This window comes from Poecile atricapillus, chromosome 2 (genome assembly GCF_030490865.1).
Source record: "Poecile atricapillus isolate bPoeAtr1 chromosome 2, bPoeAtr1.hap1, whole genome shotgun sequence".
Taxonomy (NCBI): domain Eukaryota; kingdom Metazoa; phylum Chordata; class Aves; order Passeriformes; family Paridae; genus Poecile; species Poecile atricapillus.
Genome location: NC_081250.1, coordinates 27,469,011 through 27,486,861, shown reverse-complemented (window position 1 = coordinate 27,486,861; position 17,851 = coordinate 27,469,011). Strand labels below are relative to the sequence as shown.

At 35.7% G+C, this 17,851-nt stretch overlaps 1 protein-coding gene across 1 annotated transcript in view; it reads left to right on the top strand.

Moving 5' to 3' along the window:
* Positions 1–17,851, top strand: part of THSD7A (thrombospondin type 1 domain containing 7A) — a 267,244-nt gene that overhangs the window by 165,054 nt on the left and 84,339 nt on the right. The window contains exons 7-10 of the mRNA XM_058833159.1: positions 449–697; positions 2,266–2,447; positions 7,869–8,024; positions 10,450–10,653. Of these exons, the coding sequence (XP_058689142.1) occupies positions 449–697; positions 2,266–2,447; positions 7,869–8,024; positions 10,450–10,653 (791 nt within the window). The remainder of the gene's footprint in view (positions 1–448; positions 698–2,265; positions 2,448–7,868; positions 8,025–10,449; positions 10,654–17,851) is intronic.

Genomic DNA, 17,851 nt, shown 5'->3' with positions numbered 1-17,851 from the left:
GGCCTGTTAAGCCCAGCAGTGTCTCCACCTTACTGTCTCCAGTGGTAGAAGGACATGTAATTTAAAGACCAAAAGTGTGACACTGCAAAAACTCCTTTATCATCTTGGTTTTTGATCCTTCCTTGCTTGAAACATAGTTTGAAGAGAAAAAGTATACCTAAAAATAAGAAGTGAAAAATGTATGTATTTCCTCTGTTGCACTTCTATACATGTAGGAAGACTTAGATTTTAAGATATTCATATTCACAGATATGGCAATATTTTGATCACGGATATGGCAATACTGGTCATTTTTTACTTTTTGGGATCAAATAAATGTGGAGTAAAACTAAACAGCTTTAAAAATATTTACTGACTTTTATGTAACTATTGACATTACTTTTGCTGTGGGAGTTCATGACTCTCTGTGGATGTGCGTGCTAAAAACTGTAACACTCTCTTATTCCAGCTTCTGCAAACAGGAAAAGCTGCCCATCACATTTCAGTCCTGTGTGATCACGAAGGAGTGCCAGGTGTCAGAGTGGTCAGAATGGACCCCCTGCTCCAAAACCTGCTTTGACATGACAACCCCCAAAGGGAACCGTACAAGATCACGGACCATTAAGCAGCTCCCCGTTGGCAGTGAGAGCGAGTGCCCACAATTAGAAGAAGCAGAGCAGTGTGTTTCTCAAGGAGATGGTGTAGCACCCTGCATTACGTAAGTTGGTTCATTTCAGTTCTCTGCCACTAAAATGAGCAATTTCAATTAAGTGTAAGGGCCGATAATGGAATATCAACCGAACCATTATTAAAGAAATAATAGGTAGGACTTTACCTTTTATCTTTATTCTTGTTTATTCAGTGTTCTTGAAAGCCTGAAGTCTGCAAATAGCTCCCAGTGTAGTATAACCAGTGCCTTCTCTAAATACAGGAATAAGTATATTTTCTTCTCATTCATCTAAATTTTTAAAAGACCACATTTGCAGATTATGGCAAGAGGAAATAAATTAATTGTATTTATTTGTCAGCAATCTTTTCCCTACATAACATTTCTCCCAGAATCATTGTTTTCTGAATTTCTTCTCTGTTTGCAAACCAAACATTGAACACAGGAAAGGGGTGATAAACATCTGGTTAGCTAACAGACTATTTTAGTGAGACTTGTATTCAGCACAACAAAGGCATTACTGGGCCCCAAATGGGAAGTAGGAGAAGCTAACAGTGACAGCAAATAAAATTTAGGAGAAATGACAGCAAGCGCTTCATGATTCAAGAGATTGCTGTAATCCTTATCTAATCAAAATTAATATTAAAGTCCCAACTGTGTTTTCTCTTTATTAAAATAAGAATAGGGTCTGGAGAAATGTCACTTGATGTTAAGCATCTTTGACTGTGGTATATAGTTTTCAATTAAGAGTTGAAATATCATCTTTCTTTATCTCCAGCTGCATTAGGAAGCACTTTGCTTTATTTGGCCTTAAAGTACTTGTTAGGTAGGGAATTCTGTGGCATTTCTTTCAGTTCATAATCCTGACTGGGGTTTTAACTGTGAGTCAAAGATCTTCTTTGCTGTGTATTCACTGATTAGGAAGCTTCAGCTTCTCATCATTCATCAGTACCCAGCAGGGATGCTTCAGTACTGCAGAACAATCTTCCTTTTAACTGTGAAAAAAAGAACTTACTGAAAAGTTTCTCTGTTGTCATAATAAAAAATACAATTATAGTTTCACCTTGATATCTAGAAGAAACTTTTGTGTCTCCTATCAAAGATAACAATAGGTTTTTGGGTTATTTGGTGGGGGGGCAGGAGAGGGGGAGAGTTGTGAGGTTTTTCCCTCATTTTCTGGCTCTCGTGTTTCTCAGCATTCACATCTCTTTCGTATTTTGAATTTTGTTTATATAAATTGTCAAGGTCTAAACAAATGCTGCAAGTCACAATCTAGAAAGTTAATTTATCCAAACACGGACTATATGTCTCTGTATATAGTCCTGAAGCTCTGAAACTTTTCTTCCCTCAAACAAAATATTTGTATGTGTAGTGTGTTTCAGGAATTGAACAGGAAAGATCCTCTTAAAGAGTAATGATTTTAAAAATTAAGTAATACAAAAAAACTTTCCATACACTTAAGATGCAGGATTTAATGCACCGTTGTGTGCAAGAAATTGTGGCACTCAAGCCTTGTATGAAATGAATGAGTTTACTGAGGTGTTTCAGCTTGTATAATTTAATACTGGGTAAAATGGCTCCATGATTTCTAAAGACCTAATTAACCAAATTTGATCCAGGTATGGCTGGAGGACCACTGAGTGGACAGAATGCCGTGTTGATCCTCTCCTTAGCCAACAGGACAAGAGGCGAGGAAATCAGACAGCGCTGTGCGGTGGTGGTGTTCAAACCAGGGAGGTGTACTGTGTGCAAGCTAATGAAAATCTCCTCTCCTACTTAAATACCCTCAAGGACAAAGAAGGTAAATTTGATTCAATTGCAATTAAATTTGTGTGAAATCAGAGCATGTCGGCATTCCAGAGCCCTTTCACAGCCATTGTCTTCTGTCATGAGTGCCTCCTTACCTTGTGAGTTACTATTTTTTAATTCAGATGAAAATACTTAATTGTTGTAGCACAGATTTCATTCTCTATGCTGAAAATGTGGATTCCAAGTATAAAATCCTACAAATTACTATTTCTTAATGTCTACTGAAAAATACTGTGCGGGATACCTTTCCATAAGGAAAGAAGAACATGAAAAGGTGGGTCAGAAGTCCTAGATTTATTTTTTCATCTACTCTAGGTTTCTTGTGTGTCCTTCATCTGGGTGATGAACTTGTGCTGCTTGATGTGCAGGTGGAATATGTAAATTCTGGCATGTAAGCTCAATATAGAAAAATGTAAAAATAGGATTAGATTTCATTCTCAGGAAATTGTTTTTTTTTTTTTCCTTGATTTGGTCAAGTTTTTAAGTAGCTTTCAAGACTTCAAGCCAATATAGTTTCATGGGTTTATGAGAGAAGAGATTATTCCTTGTCACTGTTAAAGCCTGTACAGCTTCTTAAGAAAAGAGACAATAGTTTAGAACACAAAATTCTTTATTAATTTCATAATCTACAAGCTTTAGAATAACACTTGAGTAGTTTACATCTGCTTCTGTATAGTAATGAAGCACTATAGATTCAAAAATCAGTGAATTTAGTTAAATTAATTTAGCTTTTTAATTAAATTTTATCCTCTACCTATTTCATACAAACACACATTATTATTAATAAATAAATAAATACAGCCATATACTTTAGGAAAAACAACATCAATATGCAAATCCAATGTAATACCACATTTTGCCCAGGGCTGGCCAAACAGCAGACTAGTGAGGTTCCTGCTGTGGTTTAAAGGTACTCTCAAACTTGCCATAGAGGTAGAATTTGTGGGGAATGTTAATGCCAACATCCATTTCAGCATGACTGCTCAGATCAGTAGGGTGTGACTTGTGAGCTCTGCAGCCCCACATCTGTATTTATTAAAGAAGAAGCTTTCAAGCCTTTGTCTTATGCAAATCAGCTCTGCCCAAGGGCTTTTAGTAAATCGCCTCTGCTGAACAAAGTTTAGACTCCTCTGCCGCAGAGTGAACTACAAAAACCTCCCAGCTAAGGAGAGGTAACAATAAAACCAGTGGCAGCTTACTGTTCAGAATGATGATTAGGATTTTGGTAGGCTCTGAAGTCGCGCCAGATTAGGCGTGTGTGAAATTTACCCTTATCAGACTGTGACAGGAATACATGGAGCCCATCAGGAGGTAATCTCTGCAGGCTCCTGAAAGCTGATTAAAATGTAACTAGTCTTTGGATACATAAACATGAGAACAGTTTTTCAAGAGCTCTAACTGGGGGTGAAGTGGTTCTTAGTTTAAAAAGGAGCTCTCTGGGCTGTTTCTGCATTAGGGGACAGATTTTCTGAAGAGGTGCTGCTCTGCTCATCCTCCCTCTCTGTCCCCTCGTAGAATAGAAAACAATGAGTAATTTGAGGATGGAAAAAGCCAGGGCACACACCCACCAGATTGTGCTGAGGGGAAACGCCTTCAACTCAGTGTAGTTTACTGTTGGTTGTAGCAAATGCTGTCTTGGTAAGGCTGCTTTAAAGACCTCCATTCTCATATACTCATGGTGGCGTTTCCCTGTTATTTCAGAAAGTCAGTCACAGAGCAAGTCGAAGGCTAGTGCTGCACCTCTGCTATCAATCACTTTTGAAATAACAGGTAGGTAAATTAAGGCCTCCAACCTGACCTTCCCATTAAGAGCATGCAAAGGAGGCCATGTCCCTTTTGGGGGACCTTGTTTGCTATATATGTATAATTAACATGTTTATGTAGCTCTGAAATAGTTAAATGGATTTGAGCATTCTTAGAAAATTTCAGATCAGTTTGAAAGTGACAGGCCAAAATTCAAACTAATGAAGTCCATGAGCCAGCTGGGATGCTGGAACAGTGGCCTGCTCCACTCCCGAACCATTTTAGCTAATGACTGCTTTTCCTCTCAATCCTGAGCATTGGGAATTGTTTTGCAGCTTTCATCATAGCTGCTGTTTCCAGTTCCTTCTGTAGATTTAAAACACCAAGTTAGGCCTCCAGTACTTCTAAAACTTAGCTGAACCAGAATCCCTCATTCAGGTCAATAGAAAGAAGAAGGAACATTGGTTGTAGTAGTTAAGCAGTAGCAATAAAGTTTCCTGGAGGCCACAGTCATTCTACCATTTACTTGCTGTTGACTTAAATTGTTTCATCTCTATTCACCTACTTAACTGGTTTAGTCATAAAGTTTCTCTTACTGTATGAGGTGGACTGTTTCATGTTATTCCGAGTACCTTTAAAACCCTTGATGTAGAATAAAGAGGAAGAAAGTTCCTTTATCGGCATAAATTTATTCTACATCTGCAAACACACATTTGTTGCCCTATTAAACACAGGGGAACTGCTTACATGCATGGAATTGTGCCATTTCTCAGAGCATAACGTTCTGAATTACCTAATGTTTTTTGATGAGTGAATTCAGCATTATAGAAAATGAGAAGAAAATATGTTATTTAATTGTTGGTCATAATGTGTTTTGGGCTTGGGTTTTCCTTGGGAGTTTTGAGTGGGAATACTTGGAGAAATTTCTTTGTGTTATTTGCTTTGGAACCAGTGTGATTAACGACCAGAAAGTGAAGTATGAAACTGTGTCTTACACTGATGCAGTAACATACAAATTCAGTCTCTTTGCCAGCCTGGTCATTCCTGGGCACTAGTTTCTTGAGGGTCTTTAGAGAAAGGTGGAGAGTTTGATATCTTGATAAATGTACCAAATGCATGAAAGCAGAACTGTTCTTTTTCTTTTCAATTGTTTTTAAAATGCAGTAATTCAAGAACATATTTTCCAAGGATATAAAATATATTAAGCTAAAATTTCCTACTATAGAAGATGATTTGAAGAATGGATAATTAAATCTTACCTTAGTTTTTAGGTTACTACCCTCAAACCTGAAATTCCTTGAAAACTGAACCTAATTTATTAGTTGGATTGAAGGAGAAAGAGAGATTATCAAAATGCAATAACTTTCCTTTCTATTTTTGCCCCAAAATTTTGTCAAATTTCACATAGATCTTGTAGTATTATACAAAGTCTAATTGGCATTCCACATTACTTCCAAAGAATAAAGAACAATCTTTATTGCTGACACAAGAGAGTATGAAAGGAGAGAGATAAGACAAGGTTTTAAACTGTAAATAAATGCACCCAGTATCATCTTATCTCAAAGTGTCTTTGCTAAACAATAAGCATCAAAGCCTATGCTCAGTCATACTTTTGTGATGCTGAAAGAAATTAATTTAAATTCATGGGTCATAAGATGCCCAGGCAAAGCTGTTTTCTTATTTTACTGCCATCTCAAAAAAAGAATTCTCAGTAATCCTGAATGAAATTTATCCTAACTGCTCAGTGATGAAAACATTTTTTAATAACCTGAAATAGAACTTTTCTGTCCTATAGTTGAATTCTTTTGTTGTAAAAGTAAAGTATAAGAGATAGTATTTGTACATCACTTAGGGTCTAAAAGCAGCATTTGAAAAGCATTTTGGCATATTTAAAGATTTATTGATATCTGTGATATGAAAAAACTGCTATTTAAAGCTTCCAGATTAAAGATCTTTGTTATTTTTCTGAGTCAAAGTCCCTGAACTAGTGTGATGATAAGGATAGAGATAAAGCATGGAATTCCTCAGAGCATTTTCTCTATTCCCTGAAGCAAGACTGTGTCTCAGGGGCATGGTTGGCGCTTAATTTCAGCTGCCTCACTTGGGCAATTCCCCAGTTAAATCAAGGTAAAAAATGTATGGATAGCAGTTACTTACTGTTTTGTTAGAAACTATTCAATACAAATTTAACAGGCAAATTATGTTTACTTATAATCGTTTTCTATACGAAATATGCATATCATGTTGATTATCATGCATTTTAGCTGTACATGTCAAACTTACTGTAAAATTCAATGGTATGTCATAAACTTTAATTTCAACATAGCATTATGATTATGAAAGATCTCATCTTTCAGGAAGATATTTTGTCATATGCTGTATTTATTTGATCTGAGAGTCTTTCCATCAAAATGGTGGCAAAAATTAATGATGTAACTTCCCCATGGGAAGAAAAATACAGAATGGAATGAAAATGTTTGAAGTTATGGAATATCATGTTTCCTCAATCAACCAAAGTGAAATAATGTGTCAGACTTCTAGCAGACATTCTGTACTTACTGTAATATTTTGTCAAGTCCTGTATTATGAAATAGACTTAAAGTCTTATTTTCAATGAAATGGTACATTTTCAGTTAGAGTTCTGTGCCTTACTCTGGCACCTCATAGAATTGTCCTGTTAATTCTGTTACCTAGAAAGTCAAAAGAATAAAGTATGGAAGTAGAAGGGTTATTTTTGCCCATATTATTGATCCTTAAAGAACAGAAGACTCTGCCTTCACATGTGTCTCTATAGATAAATAACACTTTTAAAAAAAAATAAAGATTGTCTTGTGCAGTTTTTACAACTAGATATATACATGCATTATGCATACTATGTATATATTATGTATACTAATAAATATATTATATTACCTATTATATACACAATTTTATATTATGCATATGTACTATATATAATTCTATAGTATAATTTATATAATTATAAATTATATATTATATAATACTATAGCTATTATAATGTTACTATTATATATATTATATATTTATACACATATATTATAGCAAATGCAAACCATATATATATCTGAAGAAAGCCTTTCTTCAACTTAAGCTGCTGCTGCACAAATATTACTGCTGAGTGTGCACTTGATGGTCTTTAGGGTAAAAGAAAAAAAAAGGTTTTGCCATAATATTAGCTGTGTTTCAGGTAAAAGCTTAAAAATAATCTTTTAAATATTAATTAACCAGGTCTTTGAAGTTATAGTATCATGTAGCTTACATATACAAGTGCAAAGGGGTTTATGCAGCTTTTTGTTCAGTTTCTTAGGAGAAGAAGTAATGAGATAGCAGGACACAAATTTATGCAGAGTGCAATGTGAACAATTGTTGTCGTGATGTAATTTACCTGTCAAAGAAGAGGACTGGGTCTGAGGAGGTGCTTCAATATCTACAGTCATCCCATCTCCAAATAATGGGATTTGACTTTGTTCACGTACAGAGCAAACTGACTCTTCCATTCAATTTTTTTCAAGGCAGGCATTTTTACATTGTGTCGTCAGATTAAAATGATGAGATAGCAGCCTTTCTGACTGAAGGACAGTTCTGTCCACTTTGAGCTGGGGATCATGATCAGTGACGTATGAGAAATATTTTAACTTTGTTTTGACAGCTTCAAGGCCAGTAGACCGTAAACTGTGTACAGGACCTCTTCCCAGCACCTCCCAGCTGTGCCATGTTCCCTGTCCTACAGAGTGCGAGACCTCGGCATGGTCAGCCTGGGGACCATGCACCTATGAAAGCTGTGATGACCCTCAGGCCAAGAAGGGTATGTAAAAATTCAGCAGAGCCTTTTAATGGTGATATTTACTATTCCTAAGTCACTAGGTTATGCAAGCACACTAAACTTTGTACCAAGAAAAGTGTATCTAGTTCCTCTGGGCATCAAAACAAAGTCGAAAAATTAGTCCATAAAAATTAGGACTACATTTGACATCACTGTTACACCAAAGGTAGCAAAAATGTAGCCTATTTACTAGGCTCTCAACAACAGTTTGGGTTTTTTCAGGTAAATTCCAGTTTCAAACCCTTTAGATTTCAAACCTTTCATTCCTCTCAGATGGAAAGGGATACAGTTGCTGTGTTCAAATCACAATTTTGGCACTGTCTGAAAAGGAGGACAGAAGCCTCTTCTGAGGTGTGTGGTGTACAAGGCACTCAAATTATTACTGAAAGATTTACAGTTCAGTAATAGCTTAAGAACTCACCATTAGACCATAAAGCGTAAGCTGGCAAAGAGATGGCACCATTCACTGTTGATACGTGACGCTGTTTTACTTATGACATATGCGCTGGTTTCAATTTCAACATGTTTACAACTTATTGCCATGCAGAACAGATTGTAGTAACCTGACATCAAAATAGGAATAGTGACAGGGACCTCATGTTGGAAGTCTGTGGGCTTCTGGCTGTAAATGAGAAAAACTGGCCTAGTCACTTCTGCAAAGTGATTATCTGATAAAAGCTGGGAATACAAACTTGGTTTCTTGATTGAAAACAGTTGTAAGAAAGGGCAGCCACATATGTCCACCGGAAGGAACAACTGTGATTACTATTTGTGCTTAGCTGGATCTTTCTGGCACACTGCTAGCTATGCTTCTGTCTGGGCAGCAATAATACAGGTTTTAAAAAGCTGTTTTGTGGAACTCTGAGCCAACCTTGATCAGTTCAAGAAGGAAAAAGCAGTTCAGTGTGCAAATCTATCGGATTAAGTCTCCTCTGAGTACAGCTGTCAAGTAGTCTGTTATTTCTGTTGCTGTTCCATCACTAAAAGATTTTCTACATTTTCAGGGGTAAAGTTTAGATTTGTGAGACTTATTTGGACATCTGCCTAATAGAAATACATTAGGATGTGCTTTGTGCAAACCTTTATTCCTGCACACATGAGCAGGGATCTTTTCTCAACTGCCAATGCTTTCTTCTTATCTGGAAATTCTTGCATTTTATTTTATAATTGCATTGACAGTTCTTCTGAGAGAATGATGCGAAAATTGTACAGGCACTCCCACTTTTAGCAGCATGTCTCTCTACATATTTCCAGATCATTTGCATCCTTTGTTCCTGTAGATATCGGAGCTCTTTATTTTTGAAATTATATCAGCCTTTTTTGTCTGGCTTACTAATCCTTTTGCACATAATTTGGCTGAACAATTCAGGAAAAAAAGAAAAAACAGCAACTGAAGATAAATGGAAATGTATTTTTAAAATAAATACTTACTATAATTGAACTAAGACACATGTCTTCAAAGAATCAGTTATTGCACATGTGTGTTTGAAAACTCTCCTGTTTAGTTTGTGTCCTGGTAGTTATATGTAGTATATAGTAGTATATACATATTATTTTATTAAAAAAAAAAATAAAAAATCTGTGTATTACTAACTTGCCTGAATACTGATATAAAACAAGAGACTGCGAAAAGATATGAGAAGAGAAAGTATTCCTTGAACCCATTCAGTTTGGTTAGATTGTTCTGACTGTATTTAGTCTGTTTTTTCCAATGGGCCATCCTGAAAGGAGAGATGGGGCTGCTTTAGGTCACTGGCATTGACTGGGCAGATGACACAGTGCATAAAGGCCCATCAGTTTCCCCATTTTAAAATGAGTTTAGGCAGTCTTAGGGAAATTTTTAAATGTTTGCAAGGGAATATTGTGATATTTATTACTGAAAATGTATTCATAGGACTTGAGTTTATTTCCATGTTTTTCTTTTTCTCTCAAGGGTGTCTTTTTTGTCATTTTATTTTGGACAGTTGGAGGGGGAAGGGAGTGTTTATAAGCTGATTTCACTTGATAATCCATTCCTGTTGGAACATACCTGAGGAAAAAAACAAACATATTTGAGAAATGGTAACCCAGCAATGTAGTCAAGATTTATGGAATGAGATGGATCTTGTAAGAGTGATGCTCAGGAAATGATCCTGTCTCCTTCCTGGCGTATGCATGACTATGATAAGCAGGGACTTAAGGCAAAGCCTCCTGAGGAGGCCCAAAACATTGAAACTTGTAAAATATTATCTCTAATCCTTCTTTAATGAGTTCTTCTACCCAATTATCTAAAATGCACTGTTCTGCTGAGTGTCTGTGGTATGTTTCACAGAGAAGAGAAATAGAACCGTTCGCTCAGGTGTAGACAGATAAAGAGTGGTTCACTTCATATTTTAGGGTTAAATTGTTATTTTCATGGACATTTCAGGCTTTAAACTAAGGAAACGTCGCATCACCAATGAGCCTACAGGAGGAACAGGAAACTGCCCTCACCTGTTGGAAGCCATCCCATGTGAAGAGCCCTCTTGCTATGACTGGAGAATCACGGGGCTGGAGGAATGCATTCCTGACAATGAAAAGCCATGTGGCCCTGGCACACAGGTTCCTGTTGTTGTCTGCGTCAACAGCGATGGTAAGATGGATGCTTTCTCCTACACGCCACACCAGCTAGGGTGAAGATACTAAAATGTAGTCCAAAAGGGTATCAGTTCTTGTTCTCAGCTTTCCTGATCCTTAAAACCAAGCTGTCTGGAATAGGTATAAATGTCTATTAATACTGGAGAGGAAAGGTAAGTTGCTCTAGGACTAAGCTCCTTCACCTACACTGGGTAGGTTTTCAGAGCTTCACAAAGTGATTTAGAGAAAATTAAATAGAAAATAGCTATTGTTTGCCAGTAGATCAGATTCATGCCTGCAGTGGCTTGACTGAATTCCCTGATGTAATCCCACTAACAAAGCTGATCCTCTGAGCCCAGAAACAAATAAAATGTGAGCAAAGTAAGATGCATTGCAGTAAGTATAGCTGGAAGAAAAATAATAATGTGTTTATTAAAAAGGATGGTTTGATGTGTGTTATGGAGTTGGGTTGACAGTGCAAACTGTCTTGCTTCTTCAAAAGGTCAGAAAAACCACCACCATTGTTCAATTATCTTTTGGGAGGCAAAACAGATCTTGCATGACAGAGTCATATAAGCCAATTTTGAAAGCTGCTTACAGAATACTTTAATCTACTGAAGATTCATGAATTACTGTGTGAGAATAGTCCTTATTCATTAGTAATATTATAGTCTAGAGAAGCATATAAATTAAAATAATTGTATTGACTGCAGTGTAGCATGGTAAGCAGCTTCTAACTTCCAACTGAGGATTAAGTAAGAGGACACCTACGATGAGTATTAACAGCTGTGCAAAATATTTTGAAATTAAATCAGTCAGAAGTAACAAGAACTGATTATAGAGATATTTAAATCTTGAGATTTCATGCTGAAGACTTTCTGTTGTAATTGAGTTTTGGGGCTTAAATTGAAATGCTTTGAGTTAAAATGTAAGCTTTATTATTCTGCATACACCTAAGACAACTAGTAACCATTTTTGCAGTTCAGAAGGAGATTAGCCTAGAATTACAATATTCAATCTACCATATTTCATGTCCTTAACTCAAAAAATTTTCCTTAGCAATTTAATAATTTCTTGGCAACGACACTGAAACTATTTGCAGGGTTTTTGTAGACATTTTCAGATGCAAAATGACCTTTTCCTTGTAAATCAATGTGTTTCCTAAATAATTGTGAAGACACTTTAAAAAAATTCTGACACAAAAAGACAATTAGACAAATTAGACAACAGCTCTTTACTAGATTATGGTTAGTTTGGCTCATCTTTATTTTGAGGAATTGTGTTTTCTCACACATTTAACCTGATTTCTTTCTAAACTCTAGTATAGTAATTTATATTGACTATAACTTTCTGTATATTTGGAGCATGCAATTGAACCATTAAACTTTGAGATGTCTTTTATGGATATGATATTTTTTGTTGAAACGCACAGGATTTTCTCTAGGCACTTCATGGGCTTTGGTTTTGGCCAAATTTGACTTCGAAGACTTGTGTTTGACTTTTTAACTCCCAGTATTTGTTTTTGTCTCTCTGTGTTTCTGAGTTATATGGCATTATATATATTGCTGCAAATACATGGCCTTATACATTGCCTATATCAGTAATGTGCCTCAGAAAGAGTGAGAAGTCAGGGTTTGGCCTGTCAGTCTTTCAGATTAAAGAGTTGTGGGCATAGCTTCAAAGAATGGAGAAAACAAATTGCAGCTATGTCTTGTTTTGTAAAGATCTGATCACCCACTCATCCAGTCACAAAAATATGTGTTCAGTTACATTTGAAAGAATGCAAGAGCAATGGAGAGTAATGAATTGTCCCAGCTCTTCTTTGAAATTTCTTCTTTTAGTTAACAACCTTCTGTGTACTTCACCAGTACTACCAAGTGTCTTCTGATTTTCACTCTCTGCTGAGCAGGATTAGCGTAATGCAGTAGAAGCAAAGACCCACCAACCTCAGCAATCTCCCCCTCCAAGCTGACTCTGCTCAAGCATCTTATTACTTTGCCTCCCATGGCAGCAACCCACTAGAAATCCTGTATACAACTCTAAAATACTTTCTGAACACCACCACCTCTTCCCAGGTAGTTCCCATCTAGTACTTTGGCCTCCTACCCTGGCAGTCAACAGAATATCCACAATGTCCTTCACCAAAGGCTTGTTGCAGGCATCTAGATCGCTGCAAAATACAAGAGAGCAACACTTTGCAGTCAGGCAAGTTTTTGCTTCAAGCCCCACAGCTCCAGGCTAGTTCCAGTAAAATAAAGTTTGGAGAATGCTACTCTTCCGTTGGCTAAACATCATGGTTTAAATTATTCATCGTAAGAAATTTGTGATGTTGCGTGTTCTTTGAGCACTTCTTGGAGAAGACTGCATTTACTTTCAGTTAGATACTATACCTCTATTAATAGGTATGTAATTTGTATAATAATCATGTGTTGCTGTATTTTTTTATATTAGTAACACACAGAGAATTTAATTTCAGTTTTACAGGTAAAAGTGACCCTGAAAGGAAACAGTATGGAAAGCATTAACTATTGCATAAGATTGCTATGTTACTCAAACTAAACTAATCTTTCCTTGAAAATATTATCTTCAGTCTCTTCAGGAATTGCTATTATTATTATTACTAGGTATTAAGCCAATCTTAAATCTTAAAGTGCCTGGATGAAGGTTGAAATGAAGGGACTTAAATGTATCCAAATAAAAGAGAGTATTGGCTCTGCTTCTGCTTGCCCTTGGCTTCTGCTTTATAAAATGAAAAAGGCTGGTAATGTGTATTTCAGACTAAGCACTGTACTCTAGATGGATAAAGCTCTGTAGCTTTAATTTAAATAAACCCAACACTGATTAGTAGCTTCTCTTCCTGTGCATGGTTGTATTGTTCTATATATCTTAAGCATGATTAATTGGGATAATAAATCTTGACCTGGATGTTTGGCTTCACAATTAGAATCAAGCAGCAGTATTTGTGAAGTTGTTTCATATAATTGGAATTAGCTTTTCTCTTAATTTTGGTGTTTAGATAAAAAGTCATTATAGCCTTTGAGACAACAACAAATAATAGGTTATCCTCCCGTCTCATTGCTGGAGGCCTGTGACTGTCATTCTTTCCACAGTGGATGGCAGTAATCAGAATTTTCATTCAGGCTGAAAAAACATTCAGTACCCCAGGTTGTCATTGCAGAGGCTATAATGAACTTTGATGTATTTTATTATATAGATGGAACTTCAGTGTTTTACTGTGGGAAGAACATTTTCAGAATAAATGCTCTTATTAAATCTCCCAGGAAATTTTCCAAAGGAGTTTTTTAGGTGAAAGAAACCACCTTTTGGATGTGGAAGCTCCCAGACTGGACAGAAAGTGATCAGAATCCCTTCATTGTACACATAATTGTAATAATTAGACATCTGGTGCTCATGTTCCATTCTACAGATTAATTTTTGGTAATGATACAAGGACTTTTTAAAAATAAATTGATATTCATCTTTTTTGTTGTATAGGTAATATATGCAAGGCGTACACACACACACATGCACACACACCTGTGTATATTTAGTGTATTAAGACAGCTCACACTTAGAAGAGTAATTTTAGAACAGATTAATTTGCTCTGTTTCTCTTTCTATGAAAAATACAGTTTCAAAAATGTGTTATTTAAAGTCCATAGTAGGAAAGCTGGCTTCTTCTCCACTTTGTTAACAGACATATTAGTGCTACTCATATGTTTATAAGGAAAAATAATTTCTGACATAAAGATCTGCAATATTAACTACTTATGAAATACCTTAAAATGCTTTTTCACTCTTTTTTTTTATTTTGTCTTTGGGCTGAAGGCTATAGCTCAGGTACTGGCATGGGCTGTAGTGTACTTCTGATCCTCACACAGTCATCTGAAATGACTTGCTTATTATCTAAGAATTTGTAAATATTAAATTGATTCACAGCCTTAATAGTGTACTGGGCTTTGTAATGCTGTATGTGTTACTCTGGACAAAACAGATCTCACTTTTGAAGTGCAGATTTCTTCTGGATCTTGTTGCAGCTCACTGATTATTGGGTTACTGTACCTCTAGAGGGGACAGAAAGGAGTGGACTCCTCATCTTCTGCCTCACAGCTGAGAGTCACTTGCTTTGGAAGAGGGAGGCATGGCAACATCAAGGCTCTTTGTGTAAATGCGAATTCCTACAAGTCTTTGAAGTAGCAGAATTGCTGCTGAAGTTGTGTAGGCAGAGGTGCATGCTGATGCACAAGTTCCTTTCTGACACCTGTATGGAAGTGGGTAACACAGATCTGTTTTTTCTGAGGCTGAAGTGCAAGTTCAAACCACCACTGACATCAGTATTTTCTGATGGAAATGGGGGGATTTTACCAGTTTTGCAATACTGGGGCAAAGCAGTGGTGTTGGTGTCAACTAAACAATATAGAAATTAGACTAGCCTGTTTCATTTAGACACATAAACCAATAAGTTTAGCTACTTTGTCTGGAGCTGAAACACTATACTGACCAAAATAGAGCAGAGGATACTTCCAAGTTACCTGTCCTTTACCTGTGTTTATTCTCAGTTAGTGAGACTAACAGAAGACACCATATTTCAGCAATAAAACATCCTGCTTTATTTGCCTTATCGTTTTTCTCAAGAGTTAGAAATATTTATTTCTGAAATACCTCTTCTCTTATTTTTGTTTAATTTTATTTTAAAATAAATCTTATAAAATTTACTCATCTAGTTTAAATTTTGTTCTATAGTTTTCTGACAAATATTTCCATTTCCTTCCTTAATTTTTTGTTTGTGGTTTAATATCACCTTACAATAGGCAGCTAAGGAAATATGTAGAATAAAGTTCAGGAAAAACTGAGGTTTGGCTGGTGAAAATTTTTTTTTAAAATATTTTGTCTGGTTTCAGATTTGGGTCTTTCTGTATATTTATGGTTTGAATCAAATGCCAACTGAGTAGTCTTCTGGTCATCATTTGTCTTCACAATGGGAAACAATAAGAGATTCAATGAATCTGAGCACAGGTGTTTTATAGGTGTGCCCACATGTAAAGAATCTACTTTTCCAACATTTCTGTTGTGCAGCTTTATGCATTGAATGAAGAAACCATCAGACTGGCTGGGTTTTATGATGGTTTTATAGAAAAGAAAATACCACTTTGTGTCACTTTATGATGTAGCTCTTTATAAAGAACGAAGGGCCAGATTCAAATTTAAATTGCATTGAAATATTCAGTTGTGCCTGTTAGAAAACCCAGATCAAAATCTGGTCAATGCTCAGCAGTCAATTAGTAGAAAAATACAGTAGCTAATGACAGTTTCTTTGAGCTCATAATGCCTTATGCTTACAGGAATTTGGTTACACTGGCATTAGTCATCATTTCCCAATATTTGTTTCCTAGTTAATATCATAACAGAATTGTTTTAAAGTGTTGTTTGCTGCTGACAGCTTTTTGGATGACCACCTGAGACATTTAAATCAAATGTAAGATGCTTACTTGTTCCTCACCGTAAACACATAGGCTATGAAACCCATACCCAGGTCCTTCCCTCCTTTCCTTTAATTTTTCTGCTAACAAAAGGAACTGTTGAATACTGTTTCTTGGATGTTTGGTATATTTAATTTCTTAGTGAGAGTATTTAAAGGAGTGAATTAGTGAGTGAATTTAAAGGACTTGAAAACTGGCACTCTCAGGCCATTGTATTTCAGAGCATTGGATTTTTTAGGCATTTATTTTTAACAAGATTTGTTTTATTTAACATAAAATAATATAAGGAAAAATAAGAGTGAAGTATACTGCTTAAACCATCTCATTGAAGCCTCAGAATAGTTTGATAATTGATAACTCTTCTGTCAATAAAAAGCCACACTTAATTGATGACATCAATTCCTTTTTGTTTCTCATCTTGATATTAGGAAAGTAATATATCACTGCTGAGTTTCATAAAAGAATGGATGCTTTTAGTATTTATCTATCATGTAGTAATTTAATTATATGGAATTATATGAAATAATTACATAAATTACATAAAGAAATATATAACTTTGTCCATGTCTTTAATAGTTTGCCTGCAATTTGATGTGATGATTTCAGCTAAAGGGATAAGTAAAACAAAACCAGCGTTCCATCTGCATAGTCCAGCAAACAATTAGCACTTATGAAATGCAGTAGACTCTTATTTCCAATTTATCATATGTTTTTGGAGATAGAGTTGCACTTGGACAATGCCTATCAGACATTAACATACATAAATAATATATTTAAGGTAAAAACAGGTGGGCCAACCTAATTACCAAAATCTTTTTCTGGTGTCATAGATCATAATGTGATGGTCTGGCCAGATGGCTTTGGTGTACTTTGACCTGTTTACTTCTAAAAAGTAATGCTGCACTTGTAAAATTTATTGGACTTCTACAAGTAGAGGTTGCTACTACTGGAGTGGAAAGTGCAAATATTTTGCAAATGTATCCAAAAGAGTGCAGCATTTCATATGATCCATAAGAATATGGGTAGTAGCTTGCTTTTGTTTTTGATGGCACAACCAATAGGATATTGCAAGAATTGTATGTGACTCAATTAGAAGGGAGGGATTTTGATGCATACATTTTGATTTATGTAATATTCAGCAATGCAGGAACTGAAATGCAATTCTGATTAGACTCCAGGGTTCATCATGGTAAGAATACAGAGAGGGATAATTGTAGATACAATTTATAACAATTGGGGTTTTTAGGAAGATCAGTTTAATGCTGTACAGTTTTTCCACTTATCACTTTCAATTATGTTATTATGAAACAAGAAAGAAAAAGGGGGTTAGGGAGTTATGGGTGGATTATGAAACAGGGTTTCTAGAACTGTATTGGACTCCTTTGGTTTTGGATTTGTGTGTCAACTTGTCAACTCTCTAGAACATGCCCAGAAAATATTAGAAATTTTTTTAACAAAACATATTTAGAAGAGATAATTTTACATCTAATTATGTTATGTATAAAAATAATGCTACATAGCTGTACATTAAGTACCACTTTCTCATAAGATTATATGACACAGCACTAGTCATTAATCTTTATGAGAAAATCTTCTTAGTGTTTTCTCACTGGGTTTGAAGTGAGTCAGTTTTCCATCTAAGAAAATGTGCAGGCCTATTTATATTTTACAACAACCTGCATACTTATTGTCCATTTTCTGAATAAATGTTATCAGATTTCAAAGCTATGAAAC